The sequence below is a fragment of the Geotrypetes seraphini genome, chromosome 3 (genome assembly GCF_902459505.1).
Source record: "Geotrypetes seraphini chromosome 3, aGeoSer1.1, whole genome shotgun sequence".
NCBI classification, from domain to species: Eukaryota; Metazoa; Chordata; class Amphibia; order Gymnophiona; family Dermophiidae; genus Geotrypetes; species Geotrypetes seraphini.
In genome coordinates this window covers 356,008,334-356,031,347 of record NC_047086.1, presented here as the reverse complement: position 1 = coordinate 356,031,347, position 23,014 = coordinate 356,008,334, and the positions used below count along the sequence as shown (strand labels likewise).

At 47.1% G+C, this 23,014-nt stretch overlaps 1 protein-coding gene across 1 annotated transcript in view; it reads right to left on the bottom strand.

Annotated features, from left to right (window-relative positions):
• The window catches only part of TGFB2 (transforming growth factor beta 2), a 203,788-nt gene extending 181,602 nt beyond the window's left edge, over positions 1–22,186 (bottom strand). The window contains exon 1 of the mRNA XM_033938220.1: positions 20,789–22,186. Within this exon, the coding sequence (XP_033794111.1) occupies positions 20,789–21,134 (346 nt within the window). The 5' untranslated portion in view covers positions 21,135–22,186. The remainder of the gene's footprint in view (positions 1–20,788) is intronic.
• Positions 22,187–23,014: the final 828 nt, after the last annotated feature.

The window sequence follows — 23,014 nt, the reverse complement described above, 5'->3', positions numbered from 1 at the left end:
TCTACTCATATAGCCCGATTTAAACCACAATTTGAGTCAGTTGATGACTTTCCTTCCTTGAACTGTAGAGAGAGCAGGGGAGCAGAAATGCAGGTTTCCCATCCCCCACAGGATAATTGCCCGGAAATCATTTCCACCTGAGGGTTTGGGGCAGGGCTGCAGGCTGCTTTCCCTAAGAACTAAACTGTTAGAGAGACAGAAGGAGGAGAAACAGCCAGAGGACAGGCCACAGCGCTCAGGGCTGAGAGCTCTGGATAACGCTCAACCTCCAGAATCTATGGAGCTTGCAGAGGCTGGTGAGGAAGTGCCTCTTGGTATGCTGGAGGAATCTCATGATATGGAGCTGGACCCTGAGACAAATGCTGAGTTGCCAAATGAGGTACTACCAATGGAAGTGTGCTGTATTAAAAGCAAGTAACTGATTCTGCATGGGTTAGTACCTGAAGTCTGACTTATCCAAATTGTTTACAAGTGTTTGATTACCCTGTGATAGCTGAAGAATGAAGAAGCTCTCAAGTGAACTGTGAAAGGACTTATTTTGTTTTTCTTGAAGTTTACTGTTTTCCCTGGTGGGGGAAGAAGGTCTGTTTCAGTCACTGGCAGTGGGGTTTGCCCCATGTTCATTGTGGTGGGATAGAGGGCCTGTTATTGGCGGAATTGTTACCATATGTAGCACACTGTCTGACCAGCACTTCAGCGTTGAGGTCAGCGCGATTGCACTGACTCAGGCTGAGTTTGTACAGCCCTGAAGTTTGTTTTTGGTTTTTGAGGTTTTTTTTCTTTTCTGCTTAGTTCATGGACTGTGGATTTAAAGTGGACTTTGCTCTGCTCGAAGAAAGATTTTCTTTGTTGAATTCATTTGGACTATTTTTACCTGATATACTCTCAGAGAATATTGGCTTTTACAGTAGTTTTGCAGTATTAATTTTGGGAATATTCGCATGTACAGAAACCATCCTGACAAAGTTCCTGTTTATTTTTGATTTTAGAAAAATAAATTTCAAGTATTTTTGTGGAAGTACTTACCTGGTGCGGTGGTGTTTCTTGCTCTGAATGTTTCTTTTTTTTTTTCTCCTTGTGCAGCCCGCAGTGACTCACAAGAGTTCTTTTCTTGTACCGGTGACCCAAGACCCATTGCCTTGAGGTTGCCGGTTACAATATGTCATCTGTCTGTCCAAGTTGGATGGTAAGCTCTTCCAAGAAGGGGACTGTCTATTAAATGGCAAAATGTATAGCGCTCCGTATATCTTTCAGTGATATATAAGTGATAAATAATAGCAATAGTAGTAGTCTGGGTAGAGCATGGGCAGGTCTCATGTAACTTTTATGTACATATCTCTGGCATTTAGATGCACATACAGTACTTATATCAGCTCTATGGCTGACAAGTGTTCACATCAAACCAATCATTGGTCATAAAAACATCCCATATATTTCAAGGACCGATTAAGTAAGGCATACTGAATCTCTAGTTTTCTGGTCGATTAGCAACCATTAAGGTCTTTTCTTCCCAATTGTGGGGAATGTGACCTTCTCACAATACACTACAATTTTGTTGTAACTGTTGGTGAGAAGTCACAGATTTCATTGAATTGGACTTGGATTTGAAGATATATATATAACCCATTTATAAATTGGGTTTTTATAGGAGATGAGTTTGTGAGTTGCTCAGACTAGCATTTGGATTTGGAGCATTTCATAACACAGATTGTGAGATAACAGAGCGCTGACTGAGGAATGTATCTTTTCTCCATAGGAAAAGTTGCTTGGGAGAAGGGGGAGGAGATTTCTAAGTAATTTCTGTTAGGAGGGAGTTCTGTGAAATCTGACAGTTAGGGCAAATCACAGATGAGATGGCTTGGGGAAATCCATACATAATATTGAGCTCTGTCAGTCCCCTATATATATGGTGCCTGGTGCCTCTACCTGAAGAAAAAGGGATTCAATGGCTAAGAATGCCTTACCTTCTCAAGAAACCACAACAAAACCTAAATGAATTCAAATCTCTTAATCTCTCATACTTCTCATCTGTGATTTGCCCTCACTGTCAGATTTCACAGAACTCCCTCCCTCCTATATAGGGGCTCCTGTCAGGTTGTGCCCTAAACCCGGGCACACTCCTGAGAGGGTGTTACAGTTATAACTCATCTACGGGTGTACTTCTGTTACATACAATTACACCAGCTCCAGGCATAAGTGTACATTGCTGCATTATATACACAATTTTGCAATACTACTTTACAACACACAAGTGCCTCTGTGTCTAGATAAAACATTCTCAGGATAGATGCTTTCTTGGCCTTCTAACCAAGGAAGCACAGTTACTTACCATAACAGATGTTATCCGGGGGCAGCAGGCAGATATTCTCACATGTGGGTGACCTCATCCACGGAGCCCAGTATGGACAGTGCTAAAGTGTACTGTCACTTTAAGCTTTTGTGAAGCTTTGAGACTGCCTTCCCGACATTCACGGTTCCATAAGCAAGCTAGGAAGACAACCAGGGGAGGTGGGAGGGATGTGAGAATATCTGCCTGCTGTCCCCAGATAACACCTGTTATGGTAAGTAACTGTGCTTTATCCTAGGACAAGCAGACACCATATTCTCACATGTTGGACTCCCTAGCTTACTGAAACAAGATGGAGGACGAGTTAGCCTTTAGGAAGAAAATTAATTCTGTAGTACTGCTTGGCCGAAGCGACCATCTTATCTGGAATAGGTTTCTAGACAGCTGTTGTTGTTGTTAGTCGCCATTGACTCGTGTTCGAGTCCTAGCGACTTGATTAATTGCAGATCTAAAAAGAAATCGGTTTTGTGCTAGTCCGGAAAAGTCTTCCAGCATCATCTCCATGGTTGTTTTCAACGTGTCCAGTCATATGATTGTAGGTTGCCCTCTTCGCCTGGTTTGTTCAATCTTCCCAAACATGATGTCCTTCTCCAGTGATCTCTCTCTTCTGATGGTGTGACCAAAATAAGACAGTTGTAACTTCATCATTTGGGCTTTCAGTGACATAGCCGGTTTCAACTGTTTCTGAAACCCAATATAACTATATTCATCTTGTAGTTCCCATGGCAGCTTATTCCCAAGATATGGCCCTAAGTATATAAAAGCTGACTGATCCAAGAATAATCTTTGTGATGATCATACAGAACAGAAGGACTTCCTCAATTTAACCGAGGCTCACCCATATAAATAATCTTATAAACTCTACACAATAACAAATCTGCAAAATAACACTGAATTAGAAGCCTATTTTTTTTTTTTTGAAGGCCGCCTACATTTTTAGAGGCGCCTTGTAACAGAATCGCGATTTCTTGAGAGGGGCCTATGTTTCAATCAGTGCTGATTAAAAAGCTTAATTGAGCTTGTTATTCAATTTTAGATAGGCGCCTATCTAGGTGGGCGCCTCCGAAATAGGAGCCTAACTTTAGGCGCTTGTTACAGAATTTGGGCCTTATTGCCTCCTGTTTAGGAGGTGCTACATTTTCCTGCATTAAGCCTGCATTACCCAGTCATCATGCTACAATGCACTAGCTGGATAACACTTTCATGATAATTCCCTGCCCATTTACACAACCCCTCCCACAAAAATAACCAAAAACTAAATAGCCCAATTAGCACACATTGGCATGCAATTTACCGCAAAATACCCTTTTCCCCTAGCAATAAGCACAATGTTTAATCAAAGGACCCCTAAGCTGCCAGATTCTTCTAGCCACAGCTTTGTATTATAAACATCTCAAACGAACAACCTAGTTTTACGTGGTATGTTATACTGTATAATATTGTTTGAACAATGTGCTATTATATGGTAGGAAGACACCCCAGCTACCTCATACTTAGAAAAGAATTTGCACCGATTACAAAGAGACGATTTTAGGGCAAACTGTTTAAATGCCTAAGAAATACTTCCTTATTGCATCTGATTAATGTTTGGGATAGGAACAAGCCATCAGCATTTCTTGTACAAAATGGCAGAACCAGCTACCGAATTGCAAAATGTTCAGACAGAAACTAACAATAACAACAATTTTTTTTTTTTAATTAAAAACTAGAAAGAAGACATTAGGAGCTCCTTTTACTAAGGCGCGCTAGCATTTTTAGTGCACGCAGGAAATTGCTACGCTTCTAGAACTAACGCCAGCTCAATGCTGGCGTTAAGGTCTAGTGCGCGCAGAAATGTAGCACACGCTATTCTTCACTTTAAAGCCCTAGCGTAGCTTTGTAAAAGGAGCCCTAGATTCTAGCTATGCCTGTCTTTTAAAATAAAATTTGGAGATTTTAATATAATGAAACCAGTGAAAACATGAGATAAAGAAAGGGCCAAATAAGAAAAAAAAAAACAAAACCAACCACACAAGGAGTTTTAGGAGTGAAAAAAAAAAGTGAAGTGGAAAGAATGACAGATTTACTGCCACATTTGGTGGAAATACAACAATCACTGATAGACTTCCCCAGGAAGTGTTGAAATTATCCTTATTGAAATAAATCCAGCAGTTAAAAATTAAATTATCTTTCCCAGAACATTCCAATTTCTGTTCTGGGAACAACAGATGTTTTAATGCACTTGAACACAGTCATAAAACTAAGTGCAGTATCCCCTTTCCAGAAGACCTCCCTTTTGGTTTTTGCTAAATCAAGACTGGCCTTGTGGCCATTTTATAGGGTCCTCTTTCAAAGTCAAAGCCGGACTACACAATGGCAGGATTAAGTAACAAATACCGATACCTACTATTGCTCAAAGTTATGAATGAAAGGTTATTTGTGAACTAACTTGTCAAGACAGATGCAGTATTTGTCAGTGTGGTGTGGGTTAGTCATGGCAAAGAGCCAATGAGGCAGAGCCAGGTCAGAGTCACAGAATCTAACATTTTCTTTTTTTTTCTTTGTTTCTTTCTATTTGAATGAATAAAAAAAAAGAATGATTCTTTAGTATTTTACTAGATGCCCCAGAACTTTGTCATTCCAAGCTGGCAAATGGAATAATTGCCTGACCACTCTCATTTCAAATGCTCCCTCCTACCAATCCTTCAGGAAAAATCAAAATCTATCTCTTTGATAAATTTCTCCGACTCCTTCCTACCTTGCTATATTACTGAAATTACAAGCTGCATCTCTTTCTTTTTCCGATTTTACCAAATCTCTCTTGGCACTCTAATGTAATTGAAATTTGTTACCAATGTACTTCACAATATTTTTCTGTAACATCGCTGTATATGTACAGTCTCTTCCCCTGTAAACCGCTCTGAACTGCTTGTGGTATTGCGGTATACAAAATAAAGTTATTATTATTTTACAAAGGTGCAGTAGCGAGTCCCTCCTGGCAAATGGAACGAAGCCCATTCAATTTCTATTTCATCACATTTGCTGCGCCAGGAATCACTACTGCGGCTTTGTAAAAGAGGCCCTAAATTAGGTCAACATTCTAGCCAATGTTTTCACAAAATTGCATTTGCAGGGTTCAAAATGTTTTAATTTAGGCAACCATGGCTCGAGTTGTTTTAGAATCATGTTTAGCTTGTGTTAGATTTGATGTTGAAAACTGAGCTCGTATGAATTTTTTTTTTAATTACTTTTCTTTATTACCGTATATACTTGAATATAAACTGAGATTTGGGACCAAATAAAGCCCCAAAAGGGGGTCTGTTTATATTCAAACTAACTCCATCCCGCACCCACCGCAAGCCTCCAGTACTGTCCTGGTGGTATAGTAGTACAGGAAGCCGGAGCTGCCATCAACCCCTCTTTCCCAGTGACTTTGTGCATCTAGCCCACCCCTCCCCTTCCCTCCCGGTCCCCTTGCAGGTCTACCTTAGGTCCTCGGTGGTCCAGCGGTGAAGCGGGTCAGGAGCAATCCCTTTATGCTCCTGCCTGACAGTCTCCGCAATGAAAAAATGACTGCCTTGAGATCCCGTGGCAAACTTTGCGAGGCTCGCAGTCTCGCAAAGTTTGCTCGTGATCCCACGGCAGTCATTTTTTCACTACGAAAACTGCCTGGTAGGAGCGTAAAGAGATCGCTCCTGCCCTGACTCACCGCTGGACCACCGGGGACCTAAGGTAGACCTGCAGGGGGACCAGAAGGGTAGGGAAGGGGCAGGCTAATTGCACATAGTCGCCGGGAGGGAGGGACTGAAGGCAACTCTGGTTCTTCGCTCTACTGGACCACCAGGGCAGTACTGGAGGCCCGTGGTGGGTCCAGAAATGGAGGCAGACTAATTGTCTGTCTGCACCACTGGACCACCAGGGCAGTACTGCAGGCCTGGGGTGGGTCTGGGAGGGGAGGGCGTTCCATGAAGGGGGGGGGGCAGACTGGCTGGCTGTAGAGCCAGCAGACAGGACACCAGGGAAGGGAGGAGGGGGGTTGCTTCTGCCCTGTACTGGTACTTGAATTTAAACCATCAGTTTATATTCGAGACAACCTTTTTTCCTCTTTTTTTTTTTGGGGTGGGGGAAATGTTACCTCGGTGTATATTCAAATTGGTTTATATTCAAGTATATATGGTACTTTTTTCCTTTTATCACATGCACAGAAACATGAAATAGTCACTTTTTTTTTTACTGAGATTCTTGAAAGCATCACAAATTCAGAGTGAGGATTATGTGTTGCTAACTAAAGAATGTTTAAAGCACACACATATATATTACAAAAAAAAGGATCCTTAAAAACACCATTGGATCAATACAATGTATTTTTGGTTGGAGGGGCCAAACAATCCAATGACTGAATCCACCTTCAAGCTCTCTAGCAGCTGATGTCGTGCTAAGCACAATATTAGTTGGTCCATGGTCCCAGTAGCCCACTCCATTCTGCTGTCTATTTAAACATATGTAAAATATGTTCATTTATGTGTACTGTATACTGGATATTCCCTCACTGTACTCTGCCCTACAAATGAAGTGAACTAATAACTGAGTCATAGCCAAAAACAAAGATGGGTTTTAGGAACTGTGGTGACATAGCCACCACAGTGAAATCAAACCAGGAAGAAAATGTTTAAGCAAGACTGCTATTGAATAACTGCTGATGGTTATTACAGAGGGAAAAGATGAAAAAGCAATTAAAACTTTATGCCAAAATTTAAAAAAAAAGCACAGTATGTCCAAAGCCACTTTAACAAAAAGTTAAAAGCCAACTTGTCAATCTAAACAAATCTGTTCTGGCCTCTAGAACGGGTTATTATTGTAACAGAACACTCAAAAACCCTACAATTGTAAAGTAAGGACTGTTCTTGTGAATGACAAAAGGAATTGACCCCAAAATATCCACAAAGAAGAAAATCCAGAGAAAACCAAAAAAAACTCTGTGGAGTGACGATGCAAGCAGTGTCTCACTTCCGGCTCACCACATAATTGTTTCCCACGTATTCACCTTTATAGGACCCCCAGGGACCCCTGAAGAAGACTTTTTGTCGAAACGCGGACCGTGTTGGGTCCTGTATCCCTAGCGGACTAGGTCCTTTAAGGCTTTTATGTGGATGATTTATTTTTATGTGGATGAAATTATTTTATGTGGATGATTTCAGTGTACCTTTGGAACCTTGACACTTTCAAATAAAGCCCATTTAGGAACATCATCACTCCACAGAGTTTGTTTTTTTTTGTTTTCTCTGTTCTTGTGAATGTGCATGGCAGGCGAGACGCAGAGGTATTTGTTTCTCTCTTCTCTCTCTCTCTCCCAGTGGCTTGTTCAGTCACAATGTGCAGGGTGTTAACTCCTAATCTGTAATGTGAAAACTCTTTTATCAGAATCACTGCAGAAGCACAAAAGAAAAGCTGGCACATCTTTTGGTACTTACATAACAACCATTAAAAAAAAAAAAGCATTTAAAAATATGGCTCTGCTTTTTATCTCCCAGTGGTTCCGATACATAGCTATTCAAATTTACACGAATGCATCCAACCTGCCTCCCTCCGTTCCATGCACAAAATTGAATCCATACTTTGGAAGAGTTTAAGTTCAAGAGAAACACACAAGCCACTGGGAACAGGCGGTTAATATTGGTAACGAGGCTGTTTAAGTGCAGGGCAGGTCAGTTGCATAGCTGCTTCTTTACTAGTAACCTAATCGCTCAGAAAGACTAGGAGTCTGCATGCCAGCTACAATCACTGCTAAATCAACTCCTTGTTGACAAAGTAGAACCATGTCATTGTGCCCACTAGCTGGCTTATAATGTTTTCTTTCATTAGCCAAGCACTCAAGAGTATGACAGTCTGTATAAAGCGATATTCATGCAACTGGGCTCATGGAAAGATAGAACACATCCAATAAAAGGAATCCCATACCGCACACGTTTATCTCAGGGGGTTGACCTTTAGAAACAAAATATTCTCCTAACAGCAATGTGTATGCAAGCAAGTTTTCTTAAATGGAGTCGACTGTGTTCTGTTCATCGTGTTCCTTTCGACTATGCCTACACAAACAGCAGAGAAAGCACAACACCGGGCTTATTTACCTCTTTAATGTGAAAGGCAAGGGAAATTCTTATATCATTTGAAAGCCTATGTAAGATTTACCATCTGTGCAGTAGAATTTTGATGGCATTGGTAATTCTGTATTACACCTCCATAAGGTACAGCATTCGAACAGCCCCGCTCCTACCGTTCAGCATATCTATAGTGCTACAAGACATGTCCAGTGTGGGATGACTCAACATAAGGAAACTAAAAGCAGAAAGCATTAAGAAAACCATCAGCCTACGAGAATTCTCACTAGGGTCTCACTAGGGTGGACCAGGGATGCTAATCAGTTAGGAGTGGGGTGGAGATGGAGGCTTTTCCAGTCTTTCTGGATTGGGCTTGTAGACTGAAAAGTGTAGTTACTTACCTGTAATGTAGGTTCTCCGTGGACAGCAGGATAGTCAGCCACATATGGGTGTTGTCCCAACACCTCCCAATTTGCGGATAAGCTCTCCAATAGCTCAGAGAGATTTTTTTTTTTTTTCCCTCTGAACATGTGCAGTGCCCGGGCCCCACTGGGCATGCCCGAGCCCTACCCATTTTCCCCTGCTTCCCCCTAATCCCCAGGATGTTCCTAGCTGTGGCCGGGTCGGCCGTATGGGGAGGCGGGTGGGTTGTGTGGCTGACTATCCTGCTGTCCACGGAGAACCTACGTTACAGGTAAGTAACTACACTTTCTCCTAGGACAAGCAGGATGAGTCAGCCACATATGAGTGACTCCCTAGCCGAGGGATGTACCGACTGGACCTGCGCCTTAGCGCTTTGTGCATCCCTCGCCTGGCTGTGGAGGCCGAGCCGGGCTGGGTAATCAGGCAAAGCAGGTAAAGTTGTGGAAACAAGGTTTTAGATAAAGTGCTGTGTTAACTGAGCAATAATACTCACAGAACAGTGAACTGGTCAATGACAATCAATGAACAGTGAGAAACCAACTGGTCCAAAGTGACAATTCGTACTTGCATGTGAGAATTCATACTTGCCTATTCCACATTCAGTCTAGACAGGAGTGCTGGAAGACCTACTTAACTCACAGAACAGCGAAACTGGTCAATGACAATCAATGAACAGTGAGAAAACCAACTGGTCAACAGTGACAATTCTTAACTGGTCAACAGTGACAATTCGTACTTGCATATGAGAATTCATACTTGCCTATTCCACATTCAGACTAGACAGGAGTGCTGGAAGACCTACTTAACTCACAGAACGGCGAAAACTGGTCAATGATAATCAATGAACAGTGAGAAAACCGACTGGTCAACGGTGACAATTCATAACTGGTCAATAGTGACAATTCGTACTTGCTTATGAGAATTCATACTTGCCTATTCCACATTCAGTCTAGACAGGAGTGCTGGAAGACCTACTTAACTCACAGAACAGTGAAATTGGTCAATGACAATCAATGAACAGTGAGAAACCAACTGGTCAACAGTGACAAATCGTACTTGCATGTGAGAATTCATACTTGCCTATTCCACATTCAGTCTAGAAGGAGTGCTGGAAGACCTACTTAATCAATATCTATAACACCCTACTTGAACAGTGTTTGTCGATATTTATAACACCCTACTTGATCAGTGTTTGTCAAGGCTGTGCTAGTGGTTGCTGTCCCTCCCGGGAGGGAACCTGTGCTTGGTGAAGGTGTGCATGGAGGACCAAGTGGCTGCATCGCAGATGCCCCCTATTGGTGTGTGGTGCAGATGTGCCGTTGTGTTGGCTATGGTTCTGCGCTGGTGGGCGTTGGCTCCCACCTGCGGTTGATGCGCTTTTCTATAGGTGAAGGGGATGCACTCTTATATCCAGCGCGAGCGCCTGCGTTTGGTGGCCGGAAGTCCTGATCTGTTTTGGTCGTAGGAGACGAACAATTGAGGCTTGTCTAATCTGCTGCATAGTCAGGGCCTGCACAAAGTCCAGGAGGTGTTGCTGAGGTGGCAGTGTGCCTCCCTGTGGGGAGATGTAGAGTGCCGGGAGGCACGCTGAAGCCGCCTTCGGCAAGAATCGGGGGTGGGTTCTGGGTACCACCCTGTTCTCATGAGGGAGTGTGTCGGTAGACACGATGGTCAGGGTTTTCCCAGCCAGGAATACGGGATCTGCCTCCCCCAAAGGTTTGAAGGGGTCGAGGTGAGATGATGCGGCACCAAGTTGAGGTCCCATCCGGGCGGTGGTGGTCTGACCGGTGGGTGCAGATGGACAGTCCCTTCATGAAATTTTGTGATTACTGGATGCCTCGACACTGGTTTGCTGTCTAGGCCAGCGTGGTATGCCGTGATTGCACTTAGGTGGACCTTGATGGAAGTGGGTTTTAGGTCCCCCTGAGATAAGCTCAGTATGTACTGCAGGATGTCCGGTATGGGGCAGTTGTAGGGGTCTCGCTGCGTGTCTGTGCACTGGTAGCGGAACCTTCTCCCTTTCAACCCATAGCGTTTTCTGGTTGAAGGTCTTCTGGCTGCCATAAGAGTGTGCTCCACGTCTTGTGGTAGGTTCATCCTCTCATCATCCATGCGGTCAGGGCTAAGGAACGCAGGTCGTGGTAGAGGGGGTAATGAGAACTGCACTGATCTGGAGCGGGGAGAGGTGGGTGAACCGCTATCCCTTGCCGGAACGGGAACCCTGGTTGCAGGAGCCCGATCAGGGCAATCATGATCACTGTTGCTCTGTCCTGAAGAATCTTCTTCAGGACTTAGGGTGTTCCAACTCACAGACAGACCGTCGGGGTTGAGATGGCGATGGGTTGATCTCTTTGCGCAGAAGGTCGAGTATTTTGAGTTTGGTTCAGTTGCAAACAGGTCGATGCTCGATGTGCCCCAGGTGCTGAAGATCTTCTTCATCGCCGCTGGGTTGAGACACCACTCATCGGGATCCAGCTGGTGGCTGAGTCTTTCTGCCAGGTCGTTCTGCTCCCACAGGAGGTAAGTTGCCTGGATGGTGCATTGAATGGAGTTGGAGAACTCCCACATGTGGCAAGCTTCCTTGCATAGCGAGGTTGACCCTGTCCCTCCCTGTTTGCTGATATAGTGCGAGGCCACCTGGTTTTCTGTTTGGGTGAGGACTGCCCTGCCTGTTTGAAGGTTTCAAGGGCATTCCCTAAGGCCCTGAGCTCCAGTGGGTGGGTGGTCAGAGGTTGGGTACACTGGTCCCAGTGACGTCTGAGGTGCCCTTTCAGGGATCACATGAGTAGTCTGGTGTGCTGCACAACAAAGACCGGAGCGTGCTGACGATGAGCTGCTGGCAGGGATGCACTGGGCCAGGGATGTCATGGCATCGATCTGGTAGTCCCGTAGGACGGCCTTGGTCTGCGTGGTGTCGATGACTGCCCAGATGAACGATATCCCCTGGGTGGGTTTCAGGTGGGGTTTCATGTAGTTGATGAGGAACCCCAGTTCTTGGAGGAGGGTTATGGTGGTTGACGGGGCTGCCAGCTGTCGAGATAAGATAGGACGCGCACCCCTTGAAGGCGAGGATGTGCCACTGCCACGCACTTTGTGAACGCTCTTGGAGCCGTTGAGAGTCCAAGGGGCAGGACCTTGTACTGGAGGCGTCTGTCTTGGCTTTAGAAGCGACGATGCCTCCTGTGGGCTGGGTGCATGGGATACTAGCCAATACTCGGGCTGTAACAGGGCCAAGACTGTACCCAGAGAGTGCATCTGGACCTTGTGTATGCATCTGTTGAGCTTACAGAGATCCAGGGTCGAGCGTTGTTCTTGTCCATGGTGACGCGGGGGTTCCTGGAGTAGAAACCCCTTGGTGATCTCCTCTGTTCGTCACCGCCTCTATTGATTCTGCCGAAGCAGGTCCTCTCCTTGCTGCAGGAAAGTTGGGTCGTCAGATGGAGGGTGCCCCGCCCACTCAGGGGGGGGGGGGGCGGGAGTGGAGACGAATTCGGAATCCCTGCTTGATGATGCTGAGGGCCCACTGGTTGATGGTGATCCTGGGCCAAGCCTTCGCAGACAATCTGATCCTGCTGGGCCGGAGGGTGGTCAAGGTTCTGTTTTTGTCTTGGGGAGAGGGCTGCCCTTGGATGCCCCTGCCCCTCGGGCGGTGCTTGTTTGCGTAGCAGTTATGTTACTGTTGCGAGCGCTGGGGCACAGACTGCTGCCAGTGTGGACTGGCTCAGTTGTGAGCTGGAGTCTCTATTTTATTTTATTTATTTATTTCCTCTCACTGGCCTCCTGATAAAGCCGCATCTGGAACTGGAGCGCAGCAATTCGTGCGCTCAACATTGCGCCCTCGAAGGTCTTTTTCCCCGTGGAAACCAGGGTTTTTCAGGTCCTTCCCTGATGGGGGTTGGAGGGGGGGGTCGTGCTGCCCTGTTTCTCTTAAGCTACCGCAATGTCCATGTATGGCCGCTGCGGGTTGTCGAATCCCTGGGCTGGAAAGATCTGGTACTTCAATCCCAGTCTCCTTGATGTTGGTTGCCCTGAGGAGGGAGTCAGCCAAATCTCGTCTCTGCAGTCCAAGAGGTTCTTGTGGACTGGAATCGCCACTGCCTGCGTGAAGTACTGGTACTGGTAGTTCAGGCCTTGTAGTACTCTGTCTTGGGTACTTGTTGTCCACCCACGTGGATCTTGAGAAAGGCTGTGAGTTTCTGGAGGGACTTGGGGTGAGTCCTCGTTTGTGGGTTTTTTTTTTTAGTAAATATTTATTTATTTTTGTGGGTGGTGACTCGGGGCGTGGCTGGAGGCTGGTGTGTAGCTTGTTCCTCCGTTGCTTGGGTGCATGGCATGCCGCTGAACCGCGCCATGTTGTTGTGCGTGGCTCCCTCTAAAGGGGGGCATTGTGGGGAGTGTAGCCCGCTGAGAGAGGAGTGGGTCAGCAGGAGGATTAACTGTGGCTGCTGGTCCCACCCCTGGTGGTTCGCAGGTTCATGTGCTGCTCCACTTGACTGGTTGGGTGGCTCCATGTACCCCACCGCCCTTCTCTGTCCTTCTTGAGAGGGGGGAGAGCCTGCAGAGAGGGGGCAGGATGCACCCCTTCATCTGTGCCAGTGCTCCTGGCTGCGTTTCCCACTGTGCCTGGAGGCAGAGAAAGAGGAGTGATAATGCCTCTTGAGTGGGCTTCGCCTGCTGTACTGCCTATTGTATATTAAACTGTACAGCGCTGCATATGCCTTTCAGTGCTATAGAAATCATGAATAGTACAGAGTCCCTCATGCTAGCTGGAAAAGCACTCTGCCTAGGTTTTATGAAGAGCAAACAGCTTTTTAGACTGAGGAGTTTCAAACCCCCACCCTTGGAGAGGCATGGTCTGGCATGCCGCATCTCTGAAGATATCAGCACCCTGCTGAGAAAGGCAGACTCCTCGTTCCCAACCTGAGAGGGGGAGGGGGGCGGGGTGGGAAAGGTGTGAATTGTAGACTCTGCAGGACCCCAAGAGGGAAAGAAACATCGAGTTGTTGTTTTTTTTCAGCATGTCCTTTATAAGCTGAACTCTGGGGCAGCATGTCTCCTACTGGGGGGAGAGTTCTGCAGGTCCCCTCCAAGGGAAAGAAGCATGGGAGATTCTTTCTCCTTAAATTCAGATTGGGAGGAGGGTGGGGCAGAGCCCTCGGGGCTGCAACAAATTATCAGAGGTTTTCCCAAAAACAAGCAGATAGGACTTACCTTTGAACCCCAATCGGCTCCCTTCAGAGGCTGGCTTTAAGAGGCAGCATGCCGTCTGGAGGGTGAAAGCCCCGATCTGTTGCTTGCAGAGGCTGTGGATTTACGCAGCAGCATGCAAGACTCCTATCGGCTGCCCTGCAGAGGATGGCTGCGTGGCAACATGCAGGGATTCCTGGAGAGATCTCTCGGTCTGGCGAGACTCCTATTGGCTGCCCTGCAGAGGCTGGTTCTAAGCGGCAACATGCAGGGACTCCGGGAGATATTTCTCTACCGGGCCAAGTGCAGGCGGGGGGATTAGCTGAGCCAGGGCATCCTGGAGGCTCCTTGCCACTGTAGCATGTGGATCCCCCGCTGTTGCATTCTGATGAGGATGGCTGCTGGAGGAAGATTCTCGGGCCTCACTTCTCTTCATGCCCTGCGGAGGCTGGCTGTAAGCAGCAACATGCAGGAACTCCTGGAGAGATCTCTCGGTCTGGTGAGACTCCTATCGGCTTCCTGCAGGGGCCGACGGCTAGCGACAGCATGCAGGACCTCCGGGAGAGATTTCTCGACCGGGCAAGTTGCAGTCGGGGGGGTTGACTGAGCCAGGACGTCCTGGAGGCTCCTCACCGGATTCGTCTGTGGATCCCCCGCTGCTACGCTCCGATGAGGATGGCTGCTGGAGAAAGATTCTCGGGCCTCACTTCTCTTCAAGAAGTCTCTCAGTGCCCTCTTCCTTAGCTTGTGTGCCCGTGGAGACAGACGGACGCAGTGCATGCAACACTGTTCCTCGTGTGCTGTGCCCAAGCAGCGAAAGCACAGGACGTGAGGGTCCAGTGTGCTCATCCTTTTCCTGCAGCCCGGACATTTCTTTGATGTTTCTGGCATCTTCAAGATGATAAGTAGAACAAGTTTTGATTGTAGAAAAATGGAGAGCTGTGGAAAAATCCGACCGATGGGAACGGGCGGAAACTAAAGACTGGGGATTAGGGGGAAGCAGGGGAAAATGGGTAGGGCTCGGGCATGCCCAGTGGGGCCCGGGCACTGCAGATGCTCAGAGGAAAAAAAAAAAAAAATCTCTCTGAGCTATTGGAGAGCTTATCCGCAAATTGGGAGGTGTTGGGACTAGAGAGCTGCACGGGAACGGGGATGACGGGAATCCCGCGGGATCCCCTTTGGGTCACGGGGATCCCGTGGGGACGCCCCCTAGGGTCGCGGGGATCCCGTGGGGACGCCTCCGAGGGTCGCGGGGTTCCTGCGGGGTTGGATCGCAGTGCACTCGAGCCGCGAAGGTAGTCTCCTTCTCCTTACCTGCCCTGTCGCAGCACACAGCTGAACGGAAATCTTCCCGATGTCAGCGCTGACGTCGGAGGGAGGGCTTAAGCAAAGCCCTCCCTTCCTCCGACGTCAGCGCTGACATCAGGAAGACTTCCGGTCGGCTGTGTGCGGCAGGGCAGGTAGGGAGAAGGCAATGGCGTACGAAAGAGGGGGGAGGGGGAGGTCCGCCCCGGAGAATGTGCACAGCCGGTCAGGTCCCCCGATCGACCGACAACAGGCCCGGCCGACAAATCTCCCTGCCCTGTAGCCGCGAATCTAAATTACCTCTTACAGCAGCTTCACTACTCCAGTTGCTGTAAGAGGGTAATTTAGATTCGCGGCTACAGGACAGGGAGATTTGTCCGACCGGGCCTGTTCTGTTGTTGGTCGGGTGCAAAAGCGCCACAAAGGTGGAGGCAGGGAGGGAGGAAAGGTGGAGTGGAGAAGAAAAGACGCTTAAGGGGGGAGAAGGCCGCTGAAAGCACTGGGGAAGACAAAGGGGTGGAAAAGAACGCTGAAAGGACATGGGGTAAACGGGAGGAAGGGGGGAAAGGACCCTGAAAGCACTGGGGAAGACAAAGGGGTGGAGAAGGCCGCTGAAAGGACATGGGGAAGACAGAGGGGGGAGAAGGACGCTGAAAGGACATGGGGAAGACAGAGGGGGGAGAAGGACGCTGAAAGGACATGGGGAAGGCAGAGGGGGGAGAAGGATGCTGCCTGACAGGACATGGGGAAGATGGTGGGGGAGAAGGACACTGAAAGGAAATGGGGAAGAGGGAATGGGAAGAAGGCGCTGGCAGGGAAGAAGGCAGAGTTGCCAGACTATGGGGGGAGCGGAGGGAAAAAGATGGGTGCCAGACCAATTTGGGAGGGGGAGAAAGGGAGAGGCACAGTAACAGAGCAAATGGAAGACACAGAGAGAAGAGAGGCAGTGGATGGAAGGAATTGAATGAGAACATGAAGAAAGCAGAAACCAGGCAATAAAGGTAGGAAAAAAATTCTTTATTTTTTTTTTTTTGCTTAAGGATAAAGTAGTACCGTATTTGCCGGCGTATAAGACGACTGGGCGTATAAGACGACCCCCCAACTTTTAGTTAAAATATAGAGTTTTGTTATATACTCGCCGTATAAGACTACCCCTTCTTCCGCACACCTTCTCTACCGCCCCGGGTGCAGCACAGCCGGCCAGGTCCCCTTACTTTTGTGGCACTTCCCCGACCGACCGACAACAGCCCCGATCCGACAAACCTCCCTGCCCTTAACCGCGAATCTAAATTACCTTCTTACAGCTGCTGTAAGAAGGTAATTTAGATTCGCGGCTACAGGGCAGGGAGGATTGTCGGACCCGGGCTGTTATCGGTCGGTCGGGGAAGTGCCACAAAAGTAAGGGAACCTGGCCGGCTGTGCTGCAACCAGGGCGGGCCGCCCCTCTCCCTTGGTAGCCACTCGAACCGTGAGGCTACTCTCCTTCTCCTTATCTGCCCTGCCTGCAGCACAGAGCCGAACAGAAGTCTTCCCGACATCAGCGCTGACGTCGGAGGGAGGGAGGGCTTTGTTTAAGCTTTGTTTAAGCCCTCCCTCCCCTCCGACGTCAGCGCTGACGTCGGGAAGACTTCCGTTCGGCTCTGTGCTGCAAGCAGAGAAGGTAGGGAGAAGAAGAGCCGCGTACATCCAGAAGACTGAGCATCCAGCCCCGCAGGAGCCCCGCGACCCTCGGAGGCGTCCCCATGGGATCCCCGCGACCCTAGGGGCGTCCCCGTGCAGCTCTCTAAACAGTACCCGGCGTATAAGACGACCCCCGACTTTGGGGAGGATTTTAAGGTACTGAAAAGTCGTCTTATACGCCGGCAAATACGGTATATTAGTTGTGTTGATAAAAATTTATAAACATTAGAGGCTCTGGTAGAAACCTGTTTACAAAGTATGTATTCTTCCCAATTAATATTTCCAAATTAATAAAGTCTTTTTACTTATTTTTAAATGGGTTTCTACCAGAGCCTTTAATTCAGTAGCATAATTAAATGAAATAACTATTTCTGTAGTTTATAGGGACGGGCGAGGAAGTAGGGGATTCCTCACGGGGACGGAGGGGATTCCTCGCGGGGACGGAGGGGATTCCTCGCGGGGACGGGTGGGAGTCCTCACGGGGACGGGTGGGGACAGGTGGGACTTTGGCGGGGACAGGTGGGGACGGGTGGGATTTCTGTCCCCGCGCAACTCTCTAGTTGGGACAACACCCATATGTGGCTGACTCATCCTGCTTGTCCTAGGAGAACCCAGAATTCTGCAAGTCAGGATATTCTGATAGTCAGGATATGCTTTCTCTCTTTTACAATTTCCATGTGTACACGGACAAGTATCACTTCTTTTACTGATGAAGTATAGACAGTAGTGAGCTGGTCAGGGGTAGCCAGGACCTCTAGGGAACCCTTGTCATTATGTTTTGGAAAGCAAAAAGCGGAATGGAGCAGGAAAGGGCCTCTCATGGATAAAATAGGGAGCACATTACTGTGATTAGGGGGCTATTCAGGAATGTTCTCGAGGAATCTGATAAATGTCACAGTTAGGGTTACCATATGGCTCCAGAAAAAGGAGGATGGATTGAGACATCTGGGTTTTACTTCTACAAAGGATGGGCATCCGGGTTTTACTTTCACTGAGGTCCCGATCTGTCCTCCTTCCTTCCTTTGCTGTCAATGGAAGTAAAATCTGGATGGCTCAATCCGTCTTCCTTTTCCCAGAGCCATATGGTAACCCCAGTCACATTGGCCCATGCTGTGCCTATGGAACACCAGCCCGTACTGTTTAGAATTGTATCCAGCACAAACAATTTAAAAGCTTGAGAGAGAAATGGGGCTTAACTACAAAGAATTTGGACACCTAATGGTGTGTACTATACATCCAGAAACTTCCATTACCTTTGGACCCTCCCATAGCAGCAAGCTCTTTTGGTACAGTGGATGCTGAGCACCCCCAATAATGAGCAAACTCCTTCATGGTATCCAGGGAGGGGTGATTTGTATTGCATTTGGCACCCCTAATCATTTTTGAAATGTTGGCATCTCTACCCTCTAGGATAGTCAGAGGTCCTTTATCCCATAATATAGCCTCAGCCCAAGCCTCAAACTAACAGTATATGAAAGATTAATACCAGTAAAATCAAAACTAATCAGATCCCTTCTTTAAATGTTGACACAGTATTATTTATATCCTATAAATACCTTAACTAAAATTCATTCCAGGATACTGGCACGCAGCCAGTTCTATTCATATTTACTGTATTTATACAACACCCTTTGCCAAGGATAATATTTAAGACTAAATATGCCTTGAAGCACATACTTCTCTCCTATAGCTTCTCTTTTATATTTCCAGATCGCTAAAAATATTCAATCTGAACTTTGCGAGAAAAAAAATGTCCTCCCAAGGGTTATCAGCAATCGGCGGCAATAGCCATCTAAGGGTATAATTAGAACATATTTGCAATACTTGGGTTGAAGTCAGTTACTGAAGGCTAGCAACTTCGTGGTAAAAACGGCATCACTGATCTTTTCCCATGCTTTCCTCTCCGCAGTCTTTGACCTCGGCATCGCCATAACCTCAACTTTTTTTTTTTTTTTTCTTTTACATACCACTTTGGCTCAGAGCAGAGCTAAACCTGGGTTAGTTAGTAAGGGATGAAGCACATCGGTGTCCTTTCCACTTGATGCTTTCCAACAACTGTGGTGTTTTCCTTTATCAAAAGTGGTACGCCTAGCACTTGAACAGCAAAGCAGAAGAAAAGTTATCTTTCTGAACGCAAGGCAACTTGAACGGTTAGTGTACCATCCATCCTGCTAAGTCCCCAAAAGCAAACTTCTGATGCACTCTGTCGGCAGAGAGCTGCAAGCTCCATCGCTGGTCCCATGCACCTCTATTTGGCGTTTATTTTTGCCATCTGCTTGTGTGAAGTCATTTTCTGTCTCCTCTAACAAAGCACATTATAAAAACATTCCCACTGACTTATCGTTTTTTGTGGTGCTTCAAATACCTCACCTTTAAAAAAACAAACCTATCATTCTAACAGTATTTGGAGCTCTGCTTGTTTATTTTAGTTTTTTTTATTTCTTGTGGGGCAGATAATATACTTAGAAACCACAGTAGAATGAATTTAATTACACTGTGTTCAGCTAAAGGTTTAGCAGTTTTTTGTTTGGCTCCAGTCTCTTTGTGGCAATTGACAAAAGCCTGAGCTAAAGGTCTGCCCTAGGTGAAATGCCAGAAAGGACAGTAGGGTGGTGAAAGCCCTGCACTGTTTCCTCTCCACTCTGTGGGCGCAACGTTATTCCTACCAAATGATAGTAAGCTCCCCGAGGACAGTACAGGGCGCGGTGTATATGGGTGTTCAACTAACAAACGGGCAACCTTCTGACAGGTGACGCCCAGTGCCCTTGGTTGCATTATTAAAGCCTCTTTCTCTGCTAGAATGTCACAGATTTAGAAAAGTCATTTACACCCGGGGAGAGAAAGCCAAAACAGCTGCACACAGCCTAGCTGGCATTTTGGTCCAGGCAAGGCAGGAAAAACGTGGTTAAGTGTTAGTAACTTTTGGGTGAAGACTACCAAAGTGGTTCCATTATCCGTTTAGGAAAAATCAAAAGTTCCAAGGTTTCAGATTAGGGTTATAAAGTATCCGATCCCCCCCTCAATGCAACTCCTGAACGCAGTTTACCCCTCACAGCTAATGCAGGTTGAGACAGGCGCTAGTGCAGGCAACTTTGAATTAAAGGCATTTCTTCCCCAGTGTTGGACCAGAAATGATTTGCACTGATGACTGCCATTTATTTTCCAGTTAAACTAGCATCCAAGCTATATTCTCTGTTGTACGACCGGGAAGGGGGAGGGAGGGGGGGAAATAAGATTGGCTAACTTATGGTTGGAGAAATGTATCAACTTTTACACAGTTCCCCTTTATTCCAAGTACTTGAAGAGCGTCTGTTTAAGATGCTCTGGGTTTAGTGCAGACGGGGTGGCGAGGCGGAGATATGGGAATAAAAAAGGGAAAATAGAAAAATCCCCTACAATCATAAATTATACCCCTAATGGTGCTTGTAATTGTTAGCTTTACAGACAGAATATCATCGTAGGCGAATAAAAGCTATCCTTTTTTTTTCCTTTTATACCCCCCTCCTTCCCCATAGCCATGGATGGTCCTCCCAGCAACCCTAAGCCAAATTCTTTAGTGTGGAAACGCAACCAAAAAGGCAGAAAGGAAATCTGATAAAAAGAAATTGGACGGCTGGGCTGTGGGGAGATAACAGAGGAGAAAGGAAAAAAATCCTGGATCGGGTTAGCAGAGCATGAATCTTAATGCAAACAGTTAGCATTAAAAAAAAAAAAAAAAAGCTGGGAGAGGGAGCAGTAAAATGTACAAAAAAATAAACAAGCCACTTACTTTCTGAGAAGTAATAAGGCAGCATGTCTATTTTGTAAACCTCTTTGGCGTAATAGTCCTCGTCGGTCCTTTCCCTCTCACAGGTGGACGTCCTCTGGTTGGCTTTCTCCTGCAGCAGGTCCCTGGTACTGTTGTAAATGGCGATGACCTCCGGGGGCACCTCCTCGGGCTCCGGGTACTCTTCCGGAGGGCTGGTTAGCTTCAGTTTGCTCAGGATCTGCCCCCGGATCGCCTCGATCCTTTTCCGCATGAACTGATCCATGTCCAGGGTGCTGCAGGTAGACAGACTGAGAGCCATTATGGCCAGATCCAGGGTAAGGAAAACACTCAGGATACAACAGTGCATTTTCTGATTTGGATTTCCTTTGCAAAAATGTAGATTGAATTTTGGGAGGGGGGGGGGGATGACAAGCGTCAGCTGTGCCTCTGCTAGAAACTAAATTACAGAAATGGTGACAATTGCAAGACTAATGGGAAAACTGCAACAAAGCTAGGGGAAGCGTTCTACAAAGTGGGAAGGTGAAGTGCAAAATAGGATTTCTAAGGAAGGGAAAGGACAATAGAAGAGTCCTGGCGAGCGAAGATGAATCATGGAAAGGATTCCCGTCGGTGCTCCCAGTTCTGCTTTGATGTTCTGAGCTCCGTGACTCCTCGCCCCAAATCAAGTTCAAGGCCAACGATCAAGCGACCGAAAACCAACGCAGCCCAAAAGGGAGGAAGTGACCTATACATATAGAGAGAAATCGAGAAATCGACAGGCACCCCTTAAAAACGCCAGGGTGCTGGCCTGAGGCGCCCCCTTCTGCAGGCGCACACGTGTCCGGCGACGAGGGGGGACAGAGCCCGGGAAGGTTGGTTCCGGGTTCCGCGCGGGCAGGCGATCCAGATCTCGCGCGCGCCCCTTGGGCTGCATGCACCCCGCTACCGCATCCGAAACTCTCTCCGCTCCGCTGAGTCTTCCCCTCCAGCTCAGTACTCCAACCGGCACGAAAGAAAAAAAAAAAAAAAGGGGGGGGGATTAAAACAAACAAGCAAACCCAAAACCTTGCAGCGTGGCGATTGCACCCCGAAGCCAAAGAAAACAAGATTGCAGGCACTTTTCTCCTATTTTGCTGGACAAGAGTTTTTGTGCTTTTTTTTTTAATTATTTCGGCTCGCTCTCTTTTGGGTCAGCAGCGCACCGGCGTCTGGGTTGTCGGGGTTCCCGTGCCATGCTTGGCGAAAGCGAACCCAGTTCGGATCACGTTCAGCTGCGATGACTTGGAAGTGTTTGGAAAAACGACACGAAACTATCGAGCAAGCGCTGCGAGCTACGACCGGTGCTGGAGTTCTTTTGCAGGCTGTTATAGAGTAAACCTGGTCAGGAGCTGCCACTGCTCCGCAGACTTTCCACCCCGCCTCCTGCTGCTGCTACAGCCCCGCCCCCTGCTACCGCTACAGCCCCGCCCCCTGCTACCGCTACAGCCCTGGATTGGAAAGCAGAGCTGTCAGCTGCCGGGGCTGCTCCCTGTGTGTGTGTGAAGGCATAGAAGAGGAAACAGCCAATGAGAAGCGATTAGGATTTGCTAGGAGAGCATTTGTGCCCTGGTGGAGCTATCCAGAAAACCGAAGAACAGATATGAACTTAAGGGAGCCTGCCCGGATAAATGGAGTTCATTGTGTAGTTTGAGGCAGAAGACCTGTCATTGTCAGCGGCAAGAGAGACAAACTGCGGAAATATGGCTAAAACTCTCTTTAGCATTGAGAAGGCCACCTCCCACCTAACCCTACCCAATAACTTGCTGCCACCCTCAGTCTACACCCAACCCCTTAAAACCCCCACCTCTACCCTTCTTTCTCCATTCTAATCTTCTGCCAAAAATTTCTGTATAGTCCACTCTCAGCCTACTCTCAAATAACTTGTATCTAAACTAAACTACTTATATTTAAACTACTGTTCTTAATTTGCGGTATAGTCCCTATATTTACACTGCTGCACAGTCTCCTATGTCCAAATATTTAAATCTACTGTATAATCTTGTATGTCCAATTCACTCCATTGTGAATGTTTGCTTGTAAACCGTTCTGAGCTACTGGGAGGACGGGATAAAAATCTAAATAAATAAATAAATACTTTCCCCTCCCGATAATTCAATAAACAACCCCACAGTTTACATCAAACTTATATGAACCCCTCCCGGGAGTGGGTTTCAGATAGAAAGAGGTGTTTATGAGCAATGTGTTTGA